At 40.9% G+C, this 24,771-nt stretch overlaps 1 protein-coding gene across 1 annotated transcript; it reads right to left on the bottom strand.

Annotated features, from left to right (window-relative positions):
* Positions 1-357: 357 nt before the first annotated feature.
* Positions 358-23,434, bottom strand: LOC113152285 (importin-13). The gene is made up of 23 exons (XM_026345448.1): positions 23,371-23,434; positions 22,878-22,964; positions 17,425-17,550; positions 16,964-17,320; positions 16,307-16,560; positions 12,139-12,279; positions 11,748-11,889; positions 11,361-11,527; positions 10,962-11,082; positions 10,550-10,697; positions 10,251-10,432; positions 9,978-10,004; positions 9,650-9,784; positions 8,239-8,391; positions 7,822-7,902; positions 7,597-7,734; positions 6,880-6,976; positions 4,960-5,012; positions 3,346-3,412; positions 3,148-3,206; positions 2,940-3,029; positions 2,595-2,776; positions 358-2,478 (listed from the first exon to the last, which is right to left on the bottom strand). The coding sequence occupies exons 2-23, from the start codon at positions 22,944-22,946 to the stop codon at positions 2,382-2,384; spliced, it is 2,886 nt and encodes a 961-aa protein (XP_026201233.1). The 5' UTR covers positions 22,947-22,964; positions 23,371-23,434; the 3' UTR covers positions 358-2,381.
* Positions 23,435-24,771: the final 1,337 nt, after the last annotated feature.

Here is a 24,771-nt window from a genome sequence, read left to right as displayed (position 1 = left end):
ATATCCAGGGCCATACTGATAAAAAATGTCACATATTAAAAAACATAGACTGCAACTTAACAAATGTTCTTAATGACTGGACGTCTCTAGGATAAATGTAGTTCCTACTTACATTTATTTTGAAGACTGAGGAAATAAGTCGCAGTCACAGAGGGTCGGGTTTCTACTCGACGTTTTACTATTACACTGGTACTAATCGTTTTAGAGATCTTATAAATATCTGGAGGATGTGCAGACAGTGTCTCTTTCACAGAAGCGTTGAAAGAACAAAAAGAAACGTCTCCCACACACAGAAGAGTCAGGAGCTGCAGTCTTAGATATATTTAATAAATTAAAGCCAAGGTACAAAAAAAACAATGTACATTTCATACCACCCTCCCCTCCTACACACACTACTCTTTCTTTAAACTGTGACAAACATTGCTTTATTTTCCCACCTCAGAGTAAGACCACGATACAGATCGAGAATCGGTGTTGAACGTCCAATCATTCACAGTTCAAGTCAGACTCAGCAGATCAGCTCATTCTCTAGAGCCGCTTCCTGGCTCCAGTCTAAATCACATCTCCCTGCGGTGTGCTATACACTGAATAAGTTTGTCCCCTTGTCCCCAACCCCCTCCCCACAAAACACATACATGCTACATGTCTGCAGGCACCTCGGATAAGACAGAAGGATTAGACTGAGATAAGGTTTTATCAGAGACCACAAAGTACATTTCGATGCTGAGTGTTATTAGACGTCAACTTCTCCTGTTGATTTACTAGACAGTATTTTACAGCCATCACATCACCTCACCAACAATGTCTCTGGCATAAGTGATGAGCACAGATCGACAGTGTTAATTCTCTTTGCAAATGCTGAACAACTTTCTCAGAGATTTTGTTAAGGAACTCTAATCCTTCGTGTTCCTCTCCAAGGCAGTGACCCAGATGAATTAAAGAATTTGCGTGGCTTGGTCACAAGCATTTCATTAAGAGCAGTAGTTGGTGTCAATAGCATACAGACGGATGGGTCTAGTCAGCGATTACCACTGGCGGGTCAATTGACATGATAAGGAGGTTTAACTGTGTGACTGCTGACGAGCAGCAGAGGTGAAATACTGGACGTGCTGGGTCAGTCCTCAAGAAAAGAGTAGTCTGAATGATCGTGGTGTGAAGAAATGCATGGGCTCTTTGTTTAAAAGATAAAAGGAAGTTATTGATGTGTACTGTAGGTCCAATATAAGTGCACTGAACAAGTTGAAAAAGATACACCTGTGCACACACAACCTCTCATACATACAGGTATGAACACACGCATACACTCAAATACACTGAAGAGTTCAGCAATAACTGTTAATATGCACAACTCGATTAATATTTTTGCACAATTACAGTGACTAAGCAATCCAATGTCAGGATTATTAATCCCTCTAAACATGATTCCCCTCTCGGTTTCCAACCGGTGTCTCTTTTTCACTGCTAGCTACTATATTACCTTTTCTCCTCCAGTCATCACTCTAGACAATCCTGCTTTATCTAAGGGATCACGGAATAAAGACCACTCTCTACAAGCAGAGGGGACTGCAGAACGACTGGGTGGGGCTTTATATATATATGAGGTACAGCCCTATGTACAGAGGGCTGAGCAAGAGAGCAGAACTGTTTTTAGACCAAGTTATGTCATCTTCAGCTTTCCTTCTCCACTCATAACCCCCGAAAGGCATATGTAACAGAAAAGAAGAAATTCACAAAGCATTTTATGATAATTTGGCAATGCAGAGACTGCAGGGGTATGAGTGGAAGTAAATATAATTGTATTTAGGTTATTTCCTGCAGAAACCCCTCCTGAATCTCCCTTCCCATTAGCAGCAGCAGGACTGACGACCACCATCTTTCTATATGTGTATACATATACATTTATACAATTATTTTTATTTATTTTTAAAAATAATGTCAAGTAGCTACGTACGATACCACTATCATTTCATATGGATGCTAACCACCAGGAAACAACCTAGGAACCACAGGAAGATCTAGAAAGGCAGAACAAGACAGAGATAAGAGAATGCATCAGGCAGCATGGTGGTAATGCTGCTCAAAGCTTTTCCAAAGATAAGACCTTTAAATAAGAGAAGAGAGGAGGGAGAGAGAGAAAACAATCACTCTCGGACAAAATGAAGAAAATCGAAAAATCCCCTGGGAAGCCACTGGGGATTTAATGTCTCCATTACTCCAATGGCAGGTCTGCGCTGAAATGGTTCCATGTCTTGTCCTGCGGCTGGGTGGGTTATCGTTACAATCATTTCAGGATTTCTTCACTGACGGGTTTGGAGAGAACTATGTTGTCGTGGCATCCAGCTGTTTTCCACTGGGGGTGTAGGTCACAGCTAGGTGAGAGTTCAATATTCAGCAGCGTATTCTGTACCATGGAGACCTCTGCACAGTAGCGTGAACTCCTTCACTATGTCCTTCACCCTCCTCTTGTTGACTCGTTCTCTATATGACAGCAGGGGCAGTGCAAGGAAAATACAAGAAGAAAAATACAAACAATTATAAAATGTATGTGAAAATTCAAGTAGTCGACCAACTGGCTAAAAAGCCTGGCAGTGTACCTGAGTATCTGCTGTGAGAAGTTGTCTTTCTGGTCAACTGTGATCCGTGACGACGGGAACCCCGGAGGCTGCAGCGCCTCCTTCAACCACACAGCAAGCAGAGAGAAGCAATTCTTGTTCAGACTGAAAAGCACTTCTGCAAACTGGTCCATGAGACTCCGCGATGCCCCGCCCCCGATGCCCTGCAGAGAGTGGAGGAGGTATTTTACATCAGCGACTTAATTAAAACGAGAGGAAGAAAAGTTTGACCACAAGAGTGTGATAACACAGCAAACTAATGTATGTGTGAAGTGATGAAACCTTTCAGTGGTGTGATGCGTAAATGTGTATTGTGGTGCTTCTCACCTCCAGCACGGCCTGCACTAATAGTTTCCCATCCTCTTGCACCACTCGTGCCAATGGAGGTACATCAGAGCAGTGGGGTAACAGTTCAGTCTAAGACAGAAGCACAAAGAAAAACAAATGATTCATTTATACGTAATATGATGCCCTATAATTAACATTCTTATGTTTGCAATGTTTTTAGTTGTGTGTGTTTTGTGTGCGTGCTTACAAAGAACAGGCATGTTGACTTGACTGTTGGAGCTTCAGGAAATTTGAGTGACAGTACTCCTAAAAGTAGAAGAGGGAGAAAGAAACATAAATCAACTACTGAAAGCTGGTTTGTGCTTTGTACAGACAGGCCTGTATTTTGCACAAACTGTAGCAAAACAGTGCAGGCTGCGTTTGTGTGAACAACACGCAAACTTACCACAGTGGAAGACTGCTTTCACGTCAAGACTCTCAGACAAGAACAAATCGGGCTTCCGTTTGAGGGCCTAAGAAGCAGATAAAAGCATTAAACAGAGTATGTTTCTGTCGGTCTGACCCAGTCGGTACTGCTTCACCACATTCCACTGCATAAGCTCCTTCAAAATACTGTTATCAACAATACCCCCTCAGCCTGGTAGCCGGATCTGACAGCAACACAAAACTGAGACCAGATCTGCCTACCAGGCTATAGTACTCTCTCCTTCTGTTTAAGCAAAACTATATCCAAACTCATACAGAGATCCTCCAATGCAGAACTCAGCAGGTATAACAAACAAATTGGAAAAAATCAAACTTTAAAATCATTGGAAACTTAAGTCAAACTAAAGACAATGATGATATTGACTATGTTTGTTGAAATCAATCTTATCTGAAACATTACTTTTCCTTGTTTTTGGTTGACTGGATCGAATATGCAACAGAAGTGTGTAAGTAATTAACATCTGCAGATAAAGAGAAACACAACTCATCTTGTAATAATGAACTCATTCAGGATGGAGGAAAAGAGAGAGGGAGAGAGGGAAAGGGAGAGAGATGAAGGTCAGATCTATCCAAAGATAGAAAACAAAGGAAGAAGAATGAAGACGGAAGACAAAAATCTAAAACAGAGGAGCCATCAGCCAATTTGTCTTGAACTGATTAATATTAGTAGAATATTAATTCATTGGGGCTTTGATTGGCTCCGGGCTGGAATGACTTCAGAGGAGGACTGGGCTCAGAGACTAACCAGTCACCTGGGACCACAGAGCTGATAAAGACACTGTTATATCATCTTCCCACAAGTGCCACATCAACTAAAACCTTTCATCTAAGGCTCTGGGTGTGTTGATGTTTTTACAAGAAGCAAATCTGCCCTAATGTTGACATCATAAAAAAAAGAATAAGATTTAGTTCCATTTAAGTATTTGCTACTGTTGATTTAGGATTAGAAAGGATTCCATAGTCCTCTGTGAATCATGAGAGTTTCCTGAGATCCTAGTTTTTAGTTAACATCTTCCAAAACTTTGTAGCAGACAAAGATGCAAATAAAATTATATGTAAAAATGACTTGTTGTCTTAGCTACTGAGAAACATTTGCACGTTTTTTACCTAGCTGTATATTTACATACAGTAGTGCTGATACTGTGAATAACTTGTTAGATTTTGCTAACTATCAATACACAAGCTATTCAAGATGTCTTTTTATGTTTTCCCTGACTAGTGAATAGAGATTAGTGTGTGATTAATGCTTTGTGTAGTTTAATTAGATTAGGAAAAAAAAACTACATGAAGTCAGTGTTTGTGTGGCGAGGTGACTGTTAGAATCAAAAGTGCTTGAAGAGGGACAGACGTCCCTTTTTCAAACATTCCCCTCATGTTTCATTCCACTGCCTCCCCTATGTGATGGACACCTTAGGGCCCAGTAACAAAGAACAGAAAGAGATACAGAGAGGGAGAAGAGGAGAGAGAAACAGAGAGAATTTAGAAGAAGAAGGAGAAAGAGAGAGAAAGACAGAGAGAGAGAGAGAGAGGGAGAGAAACCCAAAGTGAATGAAATAAGAAACCAAAAACACACCTGAGCTTGGAGTTGCATAAATGAATCAACAATATCAGGATGATCCCTGGGTCCTAAAATATAATAAAGATGAAACTTAAGAAATCATAAGAGAATAAGAATAATATACAAACAGCAACTGAATAGATTCAACAGTCATGTGGAAATAAAAGAACTGAAAAATACCTCATTGAAATAATTCACACGTGAGTAAGGAACGAAGGGGGAGAGAGAGGGAGGGGGGCATATGAAGCTTTGGCAGAGTACTGGAAGAACAGACCAACCAAAAACAAAAACAGGCAGAAGACAAAGACATGGGTCTGTTTGGAGAGGAAAAATAAGAAAAAGAAAAAGAAAGAAGTAACGAGAGAAAAAGAACATACCTAAAGAAACAAAAGTGGGTTTGGAGTGGGAACCCAGGAGGCACCTCTGTTACTGTTACAGTTTGGAGGAAAAGGGGCACCAAACCTGAAAGAGCCCCGTTTCACCTCCTTCCCGTGAGACATTGCTGGCATCATTGTGATCAAACAACAAGAAACACGTTTCCTCTCAGATTTAAATTGAGCCTCAGGGAGAGAGGTGATCATTAAGGGACCATTCAGAACTCACGGCCATCAGTGAGAAATCACACAAAAAGATCAGGATAGGTCCCGATATCACTACCTCCCTTATGCTGGACACAGACTACACGACTTTTAAACGTATGACAGTTTGCAAAAGATGCATAATTAAACACAGAATTCCCGTAGAAGACGAATCCACATCCAGATTCCTGACATGGTTTAAGAGTGATGTTGGAGTGACTCCAACAGCAAACTTGTAATGAAACAGAATAAACGTCTGTAGTGAGCGCCCAGCTTTAGCTGTTCCCACACTCCAAACTAATTTCCTGCTCAATAACCCCCTCCAGCCCTTAACAACACACAACCCCTTGAGAGAATACAGGGCTTATTCAGAGGGCTGTGACGGAGAGTCCGACTCTAATCCTAGCACAGCAGTGGCTGCAGCCGTATTGAGCTGGTCCGCCCTGCTATGTTATATGTCAGCCAACTGAATAAGCTAGAGGTCTCTGTGCTGTGACTGTATCTGAACTGATACAGTCTTTTGAAGGGCACCTGGTCAGAAAAGAAAGAGTTTAAAGGCAGGAGGAGAGGCAGCAATTACTTAACCAGTCAAAGCAGGAAAGGAAGAGAGGGGGCAAAGGGACAACACAAAGGGAAGGGGAGCAGCAGACAGCCCTGGTACAAGTACTCTCAGTCAAGTGTAGTTAATTCAATTACATAATCTTACTGATGTCCATCTTATACTGAGTGAAAATCAGAAGCATCTGATCAACTCTGAAAACGTTACACAATGAAAGTCTTTTTCTTACAGCCCAATTGGGAAACATTAAACTCATCCACAACTTTGTGAAAACATAAAAAAACAAATCAATAAAAGAATAAAAAAATGAAATAAGCAAAGACTAAGCTAATCAATACACAAAGAATTGTAGCATGTTGTTGAATGTTGAAATTAAACCATAATGCTTTTATGTCTGCATTGAAAAAGTCATAATTTCAAATCTTTTCAATTCATTAAGCAGACAGCCAGCTCTGTGTAATGAGTGCAAATGTATAAAGGTCGACAACAGTAGAGTCCGATCACCTCCAACCATTTTTCTGTCTGTGGTGTTTTATTTTATAAAAATGGATCTGTATCTGTATCCGGAAATGTCTAGGTGTGCAGTTGCAGGAGGAAATTGGATTCACCATAATTTACACAAAATATGAAACAAATCTGTTTTATTTTACTTTGACAAGCTTTTTTAAAATGATCCTCTGCTATACCAAGATAGAATTTTGGACTCTGTGGAAGAAAATATGATCTGAAACATTCACAGTTCTACCACCGACTTGAGCAGCTCAGGATTCACACTCCTGCCACTGCTGGACCCCCTACCTTGCTGGAAGATGGACAGTGTTACCGAGGTAACCAACTCAAACAGAGCCTTGATGGGTGGGAAATGGTCCGTCTCACTGGCAAAGATATGCACCATCTGAAACAGCAGGATGTCAAATCAAACACTATCTTTAGTTGCATATTAGAAATCAGGTTATTGGATGGAAAAATAGCTGCAGCGGGGAGCAGGGAATAAAGTTTAATGTCCAGCAATTAAGTGATGACTGAGTAACCTGTTTGCCTACTGTATAGCTTCTACCCTACCCAAGACAATATTTTAGAACCAATACTAATGCGTTGTAATGTCATTAGTAATATTTGTTACTACAGTCTAAGTACAGAGTGTATGGAGCTGAGGAATGAGACTAGTTTATTAGTCTGAATTTCACAAATAACAAATAACCTACTGTTCAGTGGTAGAAACACTTTCAATTCCAGCAAAACATTAGACTTTGGAAAAAGTAATGATCTTTGATCCCTTCACACACATAACATTCATACACATGTCCAAGTAATCAGATTTCTCTGAAGGTGACTGGATATCTCTTACACTGCTGCTGAAATTAATAGATGATGTTTTGTGCAAAGGAACCTAATATAACAATCACCGTCAATATAAGTAGGTTCTTATGTCATAAAGGCAAACTATAGGCGAAGTTTTACAAACATTAGAGTGAACAGTAAATCCTTGTTCAGTGTATGAGCAGACAAGTGTACCTGTCGTGTGAGGTCAAGAGCTGATGCCTGGGGAATTGTACTGTACATCTGTCCCAGCATCTCACTTAGCTGAGACACCATGGGAGCAAAATCATGAAGCAGAGTCTTCACTGACTTCTCAAAGATGGCGCAGACTGCCTGAGAAATGACATGCCATTATATTAGTGGACCAATGTCTACAAAAGCAAAGATCTGACGGTATGTGGTAGCGTGATTGTGACTTACCTCTACAACCTGCGAGTCGTTGAGCCACTTGCTGAGTACTGTCTGTATAAGTGCAAATACTTGCTGTAAAACCACCACCACCTGAAATTCAAACAGTTGAACTTAAACCAACTGAATAGGAAGCAAAGTCACTAATGATGATAGTTGAGGGACAGGGCAGAATATTCCTGATGGCCACCCACCCCCCTTAAACCAGCGACAGCCAATGTATAGAGATTAGAAGGGGCAGTGAAATCCATGTAGCTGACAACATCCTGTTCTGCACTTTACAAGTACAGAACTGCAGTGTACTACAAATCCCTCAAATGAAAAATACTATCTACTATCTATATACTACTTTCCGTACTGGAGGGCAAATATATTAGTTTATTTATCCAATCCTACTTATAGGACTGATGATGATGGGTGGGGACTGACCGGGTTTGGTCCAGGTTGAGGTGGGGCTGTTTTGACAGGTGGTGCCGAGCCCTCTGCTGACTCATCGTCCTGCTTGCTGATGTCGAGTGTGGTGAACAGGTTGGATAGCAGCCCCAGTATGTGGATGATTGCTAACTTGTTGGAGGGATTAGGCTGATGGGAGGAAAAGAATAGAAAAAAAAAAAAGATTTCAAAATGTTTACTAATTATGTTAATGGACAATTTGTTTCAACAATTCATTATTAAAACTTTTTAGGGCCTGTCTGTCCTGTGAAAGCATCTACACGGACGAAACTTAAAATTTGGTGACATCCCTGGGCTTCAGATTTGATTTTTATAATTATGTGACTTCGTCCAAATCTCACTGAGCCTCTGCAAATGGAGGTACTAAAATGGCTTAATTCCTAAATGACAAATGCTATAATTTAACCTCTCTCCTAAAATAAAGTTGAAAGTCTACAGTTTGACCAAATCTTAAATGTTTCATTCAAGATCCATTGTGGTAAAACTCATAAAAACATAGTCACTGTCCAAATACTTCCTGACCTAATTGTAACTCTGAGGCTGCTACACCCTCTTAAAGTCACATCTCTCTTCTCTCCTTCTTTATATTGTTGATGCTTTTGTTATACAACATCTTACAGCAACAATTATGTGAACTCTTCAGCCTCCATCAGTTTTTGCAGTCAGACATCACGATCATTCAGTTGCTGTAATATGACCTGAAGTTCCCCCACTAGGTGCCACCATTTGTCTGGCACTACAGTACCTGCTTTTCTAGTCTGATGTAATGCCGATCTATCAAAAAGCTTGACATAAAACAATAAGATAAAAAGGAAGCTGGAAACGAAGGATGAGACAGTGTGCGACTCTGTATGTGTGTGTGCTGAGAGTGGAGGGGTGAGACAGGGACACACAGAGAGACATGAAAAGCTTCATCTAAGCTGACATCTCTATTCACTCCACCCTAGGTCTTTACTGAGTCTACTCTGTTCCATACATTCTAGATATCAATTTGTGTATTTGTAGATAACCCAGCTCCATATTTGCACCATCCAGCATAAGAGTCTGAAAATCCAGGCTCCAAAAGACCTGACATTTAAAAGAAGAGGTAACTAATTTTCTACTGCAAGACTGGGTGCTTGCATGTGTAAAAGCAGGACCTACTGCAAGTATGTGTGTACAGCTACATCTCCATTTTCATTGTGCTGTACTACGTGTGTTTGTATGAAGGAGTTTCTCTGGTACCTCCATAAGCCCATGGTGCAGGGTCAAATTCAATCTGGTCCCGCAGAGAAATGTTCCACCACAGTGACACCACACAGACACAAGGTCTGTTCTTATTGGCTAGTACCCAACTATGCCTGCCCTGTGTGTGTGTGTGTGTGTGTGTGTGTGGTTATGTACGCACCGTTTCGTCTGCTAGCTTCTCCAATTGCTGAATATAGGGGGTTATGAGGGAATGAAGGTTTCTTAAGATGTCTTCCACAGGGAGAGCAGAGAGGAGGAAGCCAAGAGCCTGCATCAGCCACATACACTGACTTGTCTGCACAAAGAGACAATTGCAGTTTTGTTTCAGTTCAAACAAGCAGAGAGGTTAAAGTGATTAAAGATGTTTACACTGTGCAGGCATCACATAACATTTCAACCTTGGCTGCAAACATGTTAAATAATTCTTATGAAAAAGAGTGCCAAGACAAAAAGAGAGTGAATGTGAGAGGACACACACACACACTTACCTTGTGGATCTGCTTTATAAGCACCTCCTAGAGAGAAAAGACAGAGTCAGAATGATGGTTCTAAAAAAAAAAAACCTTTTTAAATTAGCAAGGAAACATAACTCCAAAGTTACTGAAATCATTTTAAAAAGAAATGCTGATTTCTGGAAAACAGAGCGATAACAAAGGTCTTAGCTATTAACAGTCAGCAAAAACATGTTAAAATTCACTGTTGGCCTCATACTTGATAAACCAGTATCATCTAAAGATAGAAGCAGATGTGTATTCACATACCTGAGATACAGCTACTATGTTGGTTGCGTAGGGTGGCAAGTCATATTTGCATTCTCTGCAAATTTTCTTGAGCGTAGAAACAGAGGAAACCGAAAGGTCTGGGTTCCCTAAAGCCTGAAGCACCAAAGGTAAGACACTGCTGAGCATGACCGGGTGATCTGCCAACCATTCAGCCAGAGCACCTAGTGGGAGATTAAAAGTTCAGATACTCAGTAAGAAACCATTTGCCTTACTGGACAATGGTGTGTTCTCCTGCACATTGTTTATAATTTCTAAGATATAACCTGTATTTGTCTTACCTATTGTGAACATAACTGTGTCCGCTAACTGGATGTTGTTGATGTTGATTCTGGGGATGAGTCCTATTAGGCCTGGAATGACGTCAGAGTAATTCACATCTATCGTCTCTGCAATGGACTGGAAGCCGTACAGCAAAGCTTCTGTGTGCTGGATGTGAAAAATTCAAGTGAGAATAACTCAAAATCAACATGAAAATAATTGAAAAGCCCAGTAGTTTCACTTAAATGCAACGGCTTTTTGTGTAGCCCAACTTAAGTGTGTATAGAGGTTAACATAAGTATAATAACGTGAAAAATAATAACAATTAATGTAGTGTGACATATTTTCAGTACAGGCTGCTGCACAGCATTCAGAGAAACAGAAAACAGTTCACATTTTCTCTTTGCTCAGCTGAGTGTCTGTCTCACCCACCTGCCATGATGTGGGCTGCTCTGCATTAGTCAACAGTCTCCCTAGTTTATCATAGAGGTTACTCAGCAGCTCTGCTCCCAGCATTTCATACACGTACATGAGTGTGTCCGAGATATCCACCCTGAAGACGGACAGGCACAGAAATTGTTTCAGGGGAGTGCAATTTTGAAACCTTGTCTGTTACTCTATTTGCCATAAACGTTCTGCCTTCTCAGCTGCCAGTCCAGTGAGAGTAAATACAAGAAAAAACACAATCATTTGCTGACCAATCATCCTGTCAGCAAGTAATTTTTGAAAACACGCAAGCTGTCATAGAAGCTTGTACAACACTGCACAGCAGAAATCAGCATGAACAGAATGAAGAGACCGGGTCAAGCATACAAATGTGCACACACTAACCTGTAGATTCTGAACTGCTCTTTCTCATCTGAGGACCAGGACGCATACTCCTGGTCAGACGGGAACTGGGCTTTGTGAAGCAGTACATCCACCAACTGGAAATACACTGGTCTATAGACCTGCAGATACACTGCCTGCTTATCTGACTCGAACGACATGATTTCATCCTGAGAAGAAAAGAATAAGCAAGGACCAGAAAAAATGGTGTTGGGTCTAAATCATTTACAGACCAAGAGCATGTGTGCTATTTTCCACAAATATACTATTAAGATACCCTCATATATATGTTTTCATATTGTATTATTTGAAGACTGACTGATGTCCAACTATCATTACTTTAATAGTAAGTTGAAATACGGGATGAGATCAGCTTTTAATTTTCCTCACTTGTAGTGTGTACCAGAAGGTGAGTGTGAGGGAGCTGGTGGTCTCATTGACTGGGTAGTGTCCAGGGATGCCTGTACAAAACATGATCATGTTGACTAAAGCCAGGAAGCTCTGCCAGTGATCCACCTGCTCCAACAGAGTCCTAGAGAGAGAGGAGTGGGTAAACACAAGAATGAGAAAGAAATATTGTATGTAAAAGTGTGATTCGACAGCTGGCAGAGTGGGTATGAATATAAATCATAAACATATGAAAAATAGTAGAAGAAGAAACTGCACATGGTCAGAATACTGCATAAGTTGCTACATAAAATGTATATGGTGGATTATTTACTTGATCATGAGTTGTAACTCTGCTATGAAGATGTCAAAAACAACACACACACACACACACCTGGAGTGGTTTTCTCCTAGCGTGACAGCAATCCGGCAGATACCATGGCAGGTCTCCATGTCTCCATTCTGAACAGCCTCTCTCAGCTGCTCCTGGAGAGCCAGCACTTGAGGAACCAGTTTCAGCAAAGTGTTCACATATCTACAAAACAGTGGACACACAAACACAGACAGACAAACACAAGAGTTGACAGTTAAAAGCCAAGCTTGAGTAAAAACCAGACACAGGTTATGTACCAGGGAGAAGAACATCACATGCACAGCAAGTAAGGCTCCAATGGTGAATTTAAATTTGACTCAGACTGCTCACAGCAAGGATGGATGTGTTTATTGCTGCTTTTTCAAGACAAGTGTTTCAAATCAAATTTCAGTCCAAGTCAGTTCAACCTCTGATCCAGCACACCCACCCCTAAAAACCCACACATCTACCAAGGAACAAAAAAAATCTATTCAAAGCTGCTGCTCAGAGCTGCGCTGCTGTCAGTTATTATTCTGTCTTGTTCCTGCTGTCTCAGCCATCTAAGATTCCCTTACTGTGGTTAATACACAAGCCATGTGCTAACACAGTCACACACAAGAGTACATTCACACGCTCTGCTCATCACAGACTCAGATCTGCTCACATGACAACATTAGACATTCTCCTGTCATCCTTAATGACTGCAAGTGAAAGGGCGACATTTGGAGATGAAGGGCGTGTGTGAGTGTGAGTGTGTGCCTGAATGTCACAGAGGAGATCATGTGCATGTGAGAATCCTATAACGTAAACCACATTACATGTGTGTGAGTCGCGGGTGTGTGTGTGTGTGTGTGTGTGTGTGTGTGTGTGTGGGGGGGGGCTTTTGTGAAAACGTCAATAACCACGTAGGTGCAGGTCACTGAATATTCATCAATGACAAAGAAAGGTTGTACAGCGTTTGATAAAAAAAACAACTACCATATCTTTCTTTCTCTGAGGATGTAATCTTAGATTGTGAGTCAACAAAGCATTATTCCCCCCATCAATTGATATGTTGGTTGTATTTTTCAGCGGTAACAATTAAAAAACTAAAGTAATGTCTTCATCTACATTTTTTGTCATTTGGCAGACGCAATTTATAAGACTATAAGACTTATGCACAAAATGAGCAACTTGGAGTTCAGTGTTCGCGCATGGCTGCTTCAAGGATCCATGTGGGCAAGACGGAACCAGGAGCTAAACCACTAAAGCATTTTTGCTTTATGCAGAAAATAAAAATAGTATTTTTTTTGTCCAATGATTAATCAACTAATTAATTTAGCAATAATGTAAAATAGAAAATGTGCCCAGAAAATAATGCTAGTATGAATCCTCTGTTCTGCAGGTTAAAGGCATCTCTTACAGCGATTCTGGAAAGCATTTACTATTCTAATTTCCCTCAGGCCCTCTGATCCAAGGACTGGATCTATGGTGCTGCATTATGAAGCCAAGTCCCCTACTCAGCAGCGCTCACTGATTGAGCCTTCTCTGGAGAGAGCTCCACCCTGTTGAAATGTGATGTGTATGAATCTGGCCTTCATCTAATAAGCATGTACCTGTGTGTATATTAGCCTACATCCTCTGTGTTCAGTTGTCTGAGTAATTCTGTGAGAGCAGCCCCGGACCGACTGCACTTACCTCTGAGTGACTGACTGTGTCTGTGTGTGTGTGTATTCATGTGAATGGCAGACTGTACTCGTGCACTTAGAAGATCATTCATTTTTAACAAGGTGCTTTGCCGAGTCAGGTCATGCACTCTTAGCTCAGGAAAAAGAGGACTTGGTGTGTATGTGATGTGATTAAAAGGGCAGACTGGATTTGTATGTGTTTCCCCATTTCCCTTATAAGAGATGACATTCTGGAGATTCCTCAGAGAGTGTCTGCTGCCATCTCCTCTCCTCTGCCTCACAGTGGCTCATCCTCTCCTCTGCTCTCTGCCCTGCTGTTACGCACTTTCCGCCTCCTTCCTGACTACTTCTATCCCAACCACCCCCCATCCCCCCCTCCACTCCCACCCTCCTTCCCCACATCCCCGCCCCACCTCTGATACCCTCTGCAATTACTGCAACACTTCAAGACAGGGGAAATGGGTTGCCTGGCAACAGGATGCAGCTGGACCAATAGCATCCCCCCAAATGAGTTGACTATAATGTGTTTAAACAGAGAGAGAACAAGAGGCAGGGAGGAGGGCTTAGTACTGATGGTGAAAGAACAGAAAGGGGAAAGGAAGAGCACAAAGCAACAGAGGCAGAAAAACACAAAATAAACAAAGAAAGGGGGACCTACAGACAGAAAAACGGTGGGCTCTGACTTACTTATGCCTGGTTTCTTAGCAGATTTTTTTTTTTTGTAGCTCTTAGGTGCAGGTACACAAATACTGTGTATAACAATGTACAATTTGTCGTGTAAACACATACAACGGCTGAACGGATTCCTCAAGAAATTACTCAATTAGCGTACGAAAACTCTCGATTATTTAATACTTATGTACACTACTTATGTACCTACAGTACGTCTACTGTAAAATTAAACTAGCCTTCCACAATAGGAAATCATTAAAGCTTCAGCATTTCAGCAGAAAGTTCCAGTGGACAAGACAGACACAGTAATTACCATTAAATCATTAATTACCATTTCAAGTAAAGGAGGTGTAATCTCATGAATAAGTCTCACTAGACACAGCACATTCTGCAAGTCCTGTTTACAAATAGCCCATTGCTTTGGTGGATTTTAATATAATAAATGTATTGTGTACAAATGGTAGCAGAGTCCGGCTCAGTAGCAAGTTTTTTGTGGTTAAATTGGCAAAACTGGACCAATGCATGACTCTGGTCTGTTGTATCTTCCAGCCTTTCTGTGCACTGAAATTGGTTTCTATAATGTAACTGTCACAAAGCCTCAAGGAACACAGTAATAGGTGATATTATGCCTGAGCTGTAGTTAGGTTAAAATTTTAAAGTTGTACAACTTAGTTATTATTATCATTATTATTATTGTTGTTGTTGTTGTTAATAATTTAAAATGTTTTGACAGCATATTTAATATATTACTGCGTAATTCAATTAAAATGTTGATTTTTCTAAAAAGAGGACCAACTTAAGACACGTACTTATCTTTTTTTTTTTTTGTATATTTACCTGTGCTCTTTAGCTCAATTATTTCTTATTATATTACGTATTTATTCAATGAAATGAGTGATAGAAAAAAAGATATATTGTAACCCCACTGCACAATGTACTGACAAAAACAGGGGCCACATGTGTCTCATAAGACTCCACTAATGAAACCTTTGGGAGGATCCGACAAACAAACCCTGCCAAAACATACACAAGACACAGGGCTGTGATCTACATTGACTAACAAAAGAGAATAACAAAAAGAGATAAAAGGAAAGAAAATGTTATTAAAAACTAGTGGACAATTGTACAAAAACAGTATTTAGAAAATAAATCAAAAGAATTCAGTCTTATTACTAACATAGTTTATCCTGGAGCCCAGCAACACTTGCTGAGACTTGGGATGGTCTACCTGTAACTCTACTGCTATTTATCATCTTCCCACCATCTGCTCAGGATAATCTTTGTTTAAACTGACTTGTCAGCAGCAACTTCATAGATACGATGCCCCGCCTCTGTCTGTGCAGTGTAGAGATATGGAGGATGTAGTCTTTTGTTCTTGCACTACCACACCTTCCCCTGTCTTCCCGCGTCTCTCTTAGCACCTTCAATTCCCGTTGCATCGTCCCGTCACCCCCTTCCTCTCTCGCTCTCCCTCTCTTAAGGGGAGGGGTAATGGGTGCCTGCCATGTATGAATCAACCAGGGCATGATGACATCTCTCCCCAGCTCTGTAACCATAGCAACGTCAGCCAACCGAGAAATGCTGCTCTCCTCCCCCTAGCTGTCAACTTGCCCTGTATCAATCCCTCCCTCCTTCCCTACATTCCTTTCTGGTTGCCCTTCCAGTGCCCACCCTGACTGTTTCCTGCCCTTGGCTAATTTATCTATTTTTCTTCTCCCATTCACTCTACCTTTTACCTCCATTTTTGCACCAGTGCAATTTCAGTAGTCACTACTATGATAAGCTTTAATGCCACGGTATTGCCGTTTCCTTTCGTCTGCCTTATTTTGCTTTGTCTGTGTGAGCACACACTGGCCCACATTTGTACACACCTTTGGGAGTCGGGCTGCGAGATGGCATTTACTATTGCCTCCACCGCTGTGTCAAAGAGCTCTGGGTCAGGCAGGGCACCAAAGCAGTCGTGCACCAGGCCTTCGCTTTCGCTGAGGGGCACATCCAGCAATACCCAGGATGACAGGCAGCGCAGCACGCGAGCTTTCACTGCCCCGGGGCTGTCCGTTCGTCGCAGCAGTTGCTGCAGCAAGGGACAAACTGACCCCCACTCCCGGCCCAGGGCACCCCGAACCTGTGGGGATGATAACATGGATGAGACTACATGTGGTATGTCCCTCTGCTTGTAGAATAGGACTGGGTTTTCTAGGTTTTTCTACATGTGTGCCGCAGCTTTTGCTATTTATTTATATATTTTTACAGTAACCAGTATGATGACTCATTCAAATACCAGTTAGGTATTCTATTACCTTACGTCTTCCACTACCAACTACAATAACTTTGATGACATAGCAAAGTCTAAAATGACAAACCACCTGACAAAGTATTTACTGCCAGCTTTAATGACACATTTTGGCCATTTTGCATTAAGTACTGGTGTAACACCTACCAATGAATATGTTAATACAAAAAAAAATACTGCAGAGGTGACCATCACTACCTGGAGAAGTGGGAGTAAGTAGTACCTGCACACATACCTGTCCCTTTCGATACTGTGGCAGGCGACTAGTCTGGAACTCCTCAGGCAGAACGGTGAGCAGCTCCAGCAATGCTAGGCAGCGTGCGCGTCCATCTACCCCTCCACCCTCCTCCTGGAACACCCGCACCATCTCTGCCACCGCACCTGGCCAGGCTTCAGGCATTGTGTTGAGTGCCAGAGAGGCAAGGGCCACACACAGCCGGGTGAGCACCATCTTGGAGCCAGAGGAGAAGCAGGCAATCTGGGAGAACAGCTGGGTCTTCAGAGACTCATACTGATCTGTGGGGATGTCTGACCAGTAACGAGAGATCTTGGTGTGAAGCGCACTAGCGCCGAAGTACTGGATCTCTGGCACCTGTAAGATATGATCAGATGGATGTATATGGTGCAAAATGCTTTTTCTGTGTGTGTGTGTGTAAGGGTGCATGATTGCGTTAAAGTGTGTTCAAACACACTTACCTTGTCTGGGCTTAGTAGAGCCCAGCAAAACTGCCAGGCCTGAGGCGAGACCTGAGCCTGCATTAGCCATTTCTGAGCCAGATTCTTGTTTTCTATATTGGGATCATAGTACAATTGGTGAAGGGCCTGGAGGGAAATGAGAGAGAGAGACAAATAAACAAAACAAAACAAACAAAAAAAAAACACTTCATGCAATCTGCAGATGGTTAAACAACTCTGTACTAACAAAGTCTTTGTGGGAAATGCGAATACATTTGCCACAATGGCAATAGCATGTGCCAGAGATAATGGACCAGCTGACGAAAGACAAACTCTTATTTGAGACCTGAGAGACCTGATCACCTTAACAAAAGACAATCTTTTACTCACTCACAAACAGGCAAACACACAGTACAGTTTAGGAGAAAGCAATGACCTGAAAACAGCACTCACTGAAGTACAGCTGAGTAATTTGAGTACTTGAGTGCAGGGAGAACAAGAAAGAGCAAGCCAAAGAGAAAAGGATAAAGCATGAGTGTAAGAGAAGGAAATTAAAGAAATGGAAAAGAAGACATTAATTAAGCAGACACCTCAAATCCTGGCAGTGCCAGTAGAGAGGTAAAGGCACTACTCTGGAAAAAGCCAGTTTTTTTCCCCCTCAGTCTGACACACAAACACACATGTACATGCTCAGTCAACTAAAACTGCTGGCAGCCAGCAATAAGTGTCTGGCAAGCAATACAGGAAAAATGAATCCATTCAGTGAGCTTCTGATCCTTGTCTTTTACTCCTAACATCAATTCATCCACCATCAGCTATTTGCCCCTCTTTCTACCCTATTATTTCTCTCCCTCTACTCACCCCTCTCCAGGAGAAACTATCTATCCAATTTCATTCTATCGCTCAGGGCCCTATCATCATCATCTTAGTCTTCTTCTAAAACATTTTTCCCAATTCCTCATTACAGAGGTTGAGGCTATCTATAAGAAAGAATGAATAATACTGTACAGAAATCACGATGGGTGAGTGTGATGATGAACAGCGATACAGTGTCAATGCCTACTGGAAGCAGAGTCTCAGGTGGCAATCGCTCCCAGTCTGCCATCCTGCAACGAAATTATCTGACTCTGTGTACTGTAAGAGAGCCTGTATGTGTTTGGGTGTTGATGTGTCATTTATTAGTTGTGCCGCAGGTGCTGTTTTTATATCCCGTATGCATGTGGCTTTGACTTCTTATGGTAGGTCTGGTATGTCTCTACACTCCACTAATATCGACCTTTGCCATGTTATTCTTCTTTTTAATTTAAACAGATTAATTCAGGCAAAGCTGCATGGTAGAATGTAATAAATATTGATGTTTTCTGTGTGCGTTTGAAAGAGCTTTCTATGGATGGTTAAAATACTGATTGAAAAAAGTTTTAGCATTACGGTACATTATGTTACTCAGCTTCACACTGTATTTTCTGTAAACGAGGCTCTGATATCAGAGTTCAAAGCAGCAGCAGATCATTATGGTAGATCACTGTGTGATTGCAGACCTCTCCTTATCCAATCCCAAACACTGTTGTGTCTGTGTCTGAGCGTGTCTGTCCTTCCCCGTTTATTGTCAAAGCACAAGACCCTAACAGTGGTTAAACAGTCTGTTCATTTTGCTGCTTTAATCTTCTCACAAAGAACGACTGCTTGCATCCTCCCAGAAACAACACCAGGCATGCAGCAGTTATGCCCACTAACTAACTGTAATTGTCCATTATTAATTGATTCTTAAAACAAGCATGCGCACCCTTAGAAACAGCATTGTTTGCAGCTGAAGCAACTAATTGAATCTACAGATGGTGGCAACCTGCATGAAACACCTGGCTTGACCTGAGGATAGCATGTTCCTGGCAGATACTGTCAAAGGTCATTATCCCCCTCTCTAGTCCATTTCCAACAGGAGATGGAAGGGAAAGGGATGCAAGTGAAAAAAACATGGCTCAGCTAAACAGATCTACCATCTGCTCACACATAACCATGGATTTATTGTAGCTCATATACGCTCACTACCGAGTCCAAGAGAATAACTACAGTGTTTGTGATGTCAAAAAACAGAACAACACTTACTCAGTACTAAACAGAACACAATTAATTAATTAATTAAATATTTAAATACTGTACTTCTTATTTCTATTTTCAAAAGTAAAATCAAATGTAAGGAATTTAGATAAAGAGAAGCAGATGAGTCTGAAAAAGGGTTTTGTTATGATGTTGTTTTTTTAATATCACATATCTTTCCTCACATGTTTATGAGGTATGACTGCAAAAGCCCACACACACACACACACACACACACACAGATTTTTGTATGGCAGTCAGTGTGAGGACACTCATTGACATAATGCATTCCCTAGACCCCCACTGTCGTCTAGGCTATGCTAATCTACTCTGTCTCAATTTTTATTTTAGTACATGTACTGCCTTACCCTAACCAAAACCTAATCCTAACCCTAAAACCTAGTCTTAGCCACTGAAATTAAAACACCCTCCTCATTGTGAGAACCCGATAAAATGTCCTCACTTTATAAAAATGTTCTCAGTCCATGGGTTAAAAATTAATGTATAAATTCACAATGATAGCCATACAAACCATAGGACACTGTATTCACACACATCTCTAATGGTATCTCTCTGCCATAGGCTCACTATGTCTTTGAGACAACAACAACAACAGAGTCACATTCAAAGTCATCGTAGTAATGGGTGGACAGTGCTGGTGCTCTGCTGCAGAAAGCGCCATCACAGCACTGACCTATCATGACACAGTGCTATAACTGTGAGAATCAAAGACATGCAGAGGAATGATGATTAATGAGAGGACAAAGAAGAATAGTTTGTGTGAGAATGTGCGAGGGTGGTTGTTGACAGCACACGGCCAAGACAGAAATTAAGAATGCCACGTTGCCAGTAGTGATAAAAGCACATAAGCAGCAAATAAACGCTTTTACATACCGAGTGTCTTAACAGGCAATGGTCAGTTAGATGGACAATTTCCTATTACTTGTGACTGATCTCCTACAGTCACTGAATTCATGCACTGCTAACATAACTGGGAAAAGATGCTTACACCAGAATATATAATTATCATATAACCTGCGAGACTACAAGATGTGTGTGTTCCACCTTGATGCCGATATTTCTGTCAATTCGGGCTGGTAATACATAACATGAGCCTTCTTTTTTCCATCAAACACCTTATCCAGCCACTGCAAAACTACTGAATAAATCAGCATTTCTCAGTGTCAGATTTCTCTACCATGCTATGTTCTGTAATACTTTCTGTTGAATCATCTCCTCTGCTTTTAAATTCCATTAAAATTATTTATTATGAAAAACCCACTTTTTGTCATATACAAATTATCTTAACTTTACATTTTCCAAGCAGCAGAGCTGCATTACGAGCCAAAAGCCTGTGAGCTAAGTGCTACTGTATGAGCCTTAAAAGTCTCCTATGGACAACAGAAAACCAACCCTGTTCATGTGTCCTTGGGCAAGATGCTGACCCAGTGCTGTGTTCCTTTCTGGTGATACAGGGTTTTTTTCCTGAGAGAGAAATGTACCAATATACAAATGTAAAAATAAGAAAAACAGGTCTTTTCAACAGGACAATGTAAAGCTACGACTTTCCTATAAAATCTACATGCTTGCTTGTATGGAGAATTGGTGGTAGATTCTAGAGCTAATTATAGCCAAGCGGAAATGTTAAGCAGTATACGAACACATTAATTATACACACAAAGACACAGACAAGACAGTACTTTGTTTCACAGACCGAAGACTGAACAAAGGCCTTTCTATTGGACACAAATACTGGGCCAGGAACCATGATCTCCAACACATCCCCCAGTACAAAAGTGACAATTTTCTACTGATAGTCTTTTTCTTTCTTTCTATTAATGTCTGATGGTGTGTGTATGTACAGTTACCTGCACCCGTGACTGTTGGATAGTAACACAATCCTGTCAGGTGCACACACAGAACCTAAAGTCTTCCTCCAATTTAAGTGAATAAACAGCATTATGCTGATTCCATATCCAACTAAGTACAACTATGTCATCTATAGAATGACATAGAAGTAATCTAGAAGTAATAAAAAGATGGAAAGAGAAAAATCACCTCATCCAAACAATCTAAATATAGTCTAGCCTTAATAGAACAATACCTCATAAATGTTGAAATGCAAGAGCAGTGTAATTACAAAAGTGCTCACAGCCAAGTCTGACACAGGAAATGATACTTCAGATGCTATTTGTCCCTTTTTATCAGTTAATGAGATTAGTGGTACTGCTGTACCACTCGGAGCTGACTGAATGCTGATGTAAGCTGTCACAGTATGTGAAAAAATAAACATCAACTATAAAAATCGACACAAAAAATAATAAGTGAATGTTGAATGCCTAACAGCCTTGTGGCTCACAGTGGTTTTGATGATGAAAATGCACTATTTTTACTCACTTGGTGTATTTTGGCAAGCAACCTTTCACTTCCATTGTAGCAGGGACACTTTTAGAACATTCAATAAAAAAAGATGATTTATGTAATAAATAATACCATGCAACTCTATAAGATTGGTTTTTAGTTATTCTTACAAAAAAGTATCCCAATACATCCTATTTATAACTCTGTGATTACATTAATTATGTAATCACTAACCCTAACCCTTGTCTTGGGTGCTATGCATACAATATGTACTAGGTTTTTCTCTGACTGAGCAAATGAGAGGAATTATTTTTCATTTGTTGTTGGGTTTTTTTTTTATCACCATCAAATTATAAAACAGTGCATCCTCACAGACACAACTCTCTCTACTTGTAGAAATGAACAAATGAAAACAGCAGAGTGCAGATCCTTGCTCACTGTTTATCACTCTCAATCCTGCTTTATTACAACAGAATAAGACCAAGCCATTTCTCTCACGGGAATGTGCTCCCCTCCTTCATACCTGCCTCTAATCACATCTGTCGCATCGCCTCTGTCGGCTCCTCTCACCCCTCCCCTCCTTACAGGCACTGTCACAGACATCGACCCCGTCCCACCCGCCCCTCCCCTCCTCACATCCACTCTGATCTTCTATACAAGTACCTTTCTCACTCCATCCTCCCCATTGTCTCCCCCACCCATCTCCTCACGTCCGAGTCAATGGCCGCGAGATTCATCACAACAACCTGCAGCCACAGTCAACACTGGCATGCACACACACCAATATAGCCAATCCAACTGAGAAAAACAAGACTCAGACAAACACAACCCTGAAACATAATGCTTACAGAAACAGCGCATCTCCAAATCAAATAAAGCGAATGTCGTTATTTTACGTGTCTACAAGGCAAATTCAACTTATGCGTTTGCTCTGAGTGGGTCTGCTCCATAATGAGATATGATCACATCCTCAGTCGCCACAGATGGCTGGATCTAGGGGAACCGGTGCAACAACTCACCTTCTCTACGTTTTCCACGGTGAAGTCCAGGGCATCCGGTGTGGCTGCTATCCTGCTCGGCGTCTCCATATCTCCGCTGACACGGAGCTGTCAAATTATTAGAGGAGCCAAACATTCAGGAGCTAGCAGCCATTTGCTTTTTCTAGACAGTGTGATATTAATTATATTTCCACAATAACAATCAGAATGTAAGGGTTGCTGGATGATACAGGAATGTGTGTTTTAAGATGACACGAGAAGCTAACCGGCAAGCTAACGTTAGCATTCAGAGCAGGCTAGCTGAGACTAGCCTCTTCTATAGAACAAGTCTATATCAACGGCTAGCGCCACTATGCTACCGCCAAGCTAGCTAACATAGCAATACGACTCCATAATGCCAATTCTACCATGCCAGACTGCTACACTAGGATTTTCGGGGTATGACAGCATTTTCTAAACAATATCGCCTCCGTTTATTATCTCGAATCCGTCTGCAGGACCGATATTTTCACACCTTTTCTGTCCCCCGACGGTGTGAAGCGATGCTGGCAGCTCCCTGCCGCTTGTCTGCCTCTGCTCCGTCACCGGGAGCTTTTTGCTACGTTCAAGCGCAGTGGGAAATATCGCAATCAAAGCGTAACAACTCAAGGACCACCCAAAAACACGCTGAATGAAACAGCGATTTCTGAAGTTCACAGGGGTAGAAAATACACAAATGGGAAAAAAATAGACAAAAGCGTAAGACTCACTTTTATGTATGGTCAGTTTTTTGCATGGCATTAATCATAATGCCATTTGTATCGTGTTGATCGCTAATTATAAGAAAACAAACTGAATCTTGTTTTTGATCTACATTTGAATGCAGCAATTGCCCCTCTCTCCAATGAAATGTCATCATCACATAAAAATACAGCTTCTGCCAGCGCGCACGCAGCCTGAGGCATAAATAAACTGCGCTGTGTGTCCCATATTGCCACTGTATAAACTAGAAATTAAAAAGCTTCCACATTTCATTTTACATGGAAATATTGAGGTTGTTTTTACACATGAAAAATATAGACAACATACAAAGAGGAATACCTCTCTCAATGAGGTTTTCCTCTATCAACACATCACACACACCATAGAATAGTTTGTATCTCACAATATATGAGAACATCTTTAACATTCCTCATGAATTAAACATGATCATACATTGACTGTTATTTTGTAATTACAGTATATTCATACGTATTAACGGTATTCCGAGTATGGACAGGGATATTTAGGGTATGTTATTATTATTAATAATTGCATGATGAATTCCAGACATTGAACTACTAAATGTGAAGGAAACCATGTAATAATCTTCTTTTGTGTAATTTAGTAACACTTGGTGCTACATACATCGTCCATTGAAGAGCTGCCCGTCCTCTAATGTTTTCACAGTTTTGGTTTCTCACAAGACGAGAAACAGCTATAGAGCAGCATCGCCTCCATGTGGGGCAATGAAGACATCACAGTACAGTCAAACGCCCGTGGAAAGCGCCATAATAATAATAATAATTAACTAATTATTCATAACAACAATAATAATAACTGTAAAGTTGGTTCATTGGTTGGTTACAGATATTAGACATAGGATCGAGCTACAGGCACTAATGTCTGTATTAAAGAAGATAGGCCTAAATGAAGTTTAAACAAATACTCAAAAGTATAAATCCATGAAAGAGACAACATATCGGCTCTTAGTGGTATAACAGAGTAAAGACAAGAGTCATCCAGAACATTGACGTTACTTTTATGGTTGTTCAAAATGTTTTTTAATTAAAAAAAACATACAAATCTGCACTCTCATTTTTGTGGCTGTATTTTATAGAAACGCATTTATTGAGTCTAGCAGCTGCGCGTTTTTCTGTTATCGTCATGTAACCTA

Source organism: Anabas testudineus, chromosome 4, assembly GCF_900324465.2.
Source record: "Anabas testudineus chromosome 4, fAnaTes1.2, whole genome shotgun sequence".
Classification (NCBI taxonomy): Eukaryota; Metazoa; Chordata; class Actinopteri; order Anabantiformes; family Anabantidae; genus Anabas; species Anabas testudineus.
The sequence above is the reverse complement of the archived record's forward strand: the minus strand, read 5'-3'. Positions and strand labels throughout refer to the sequence as shown.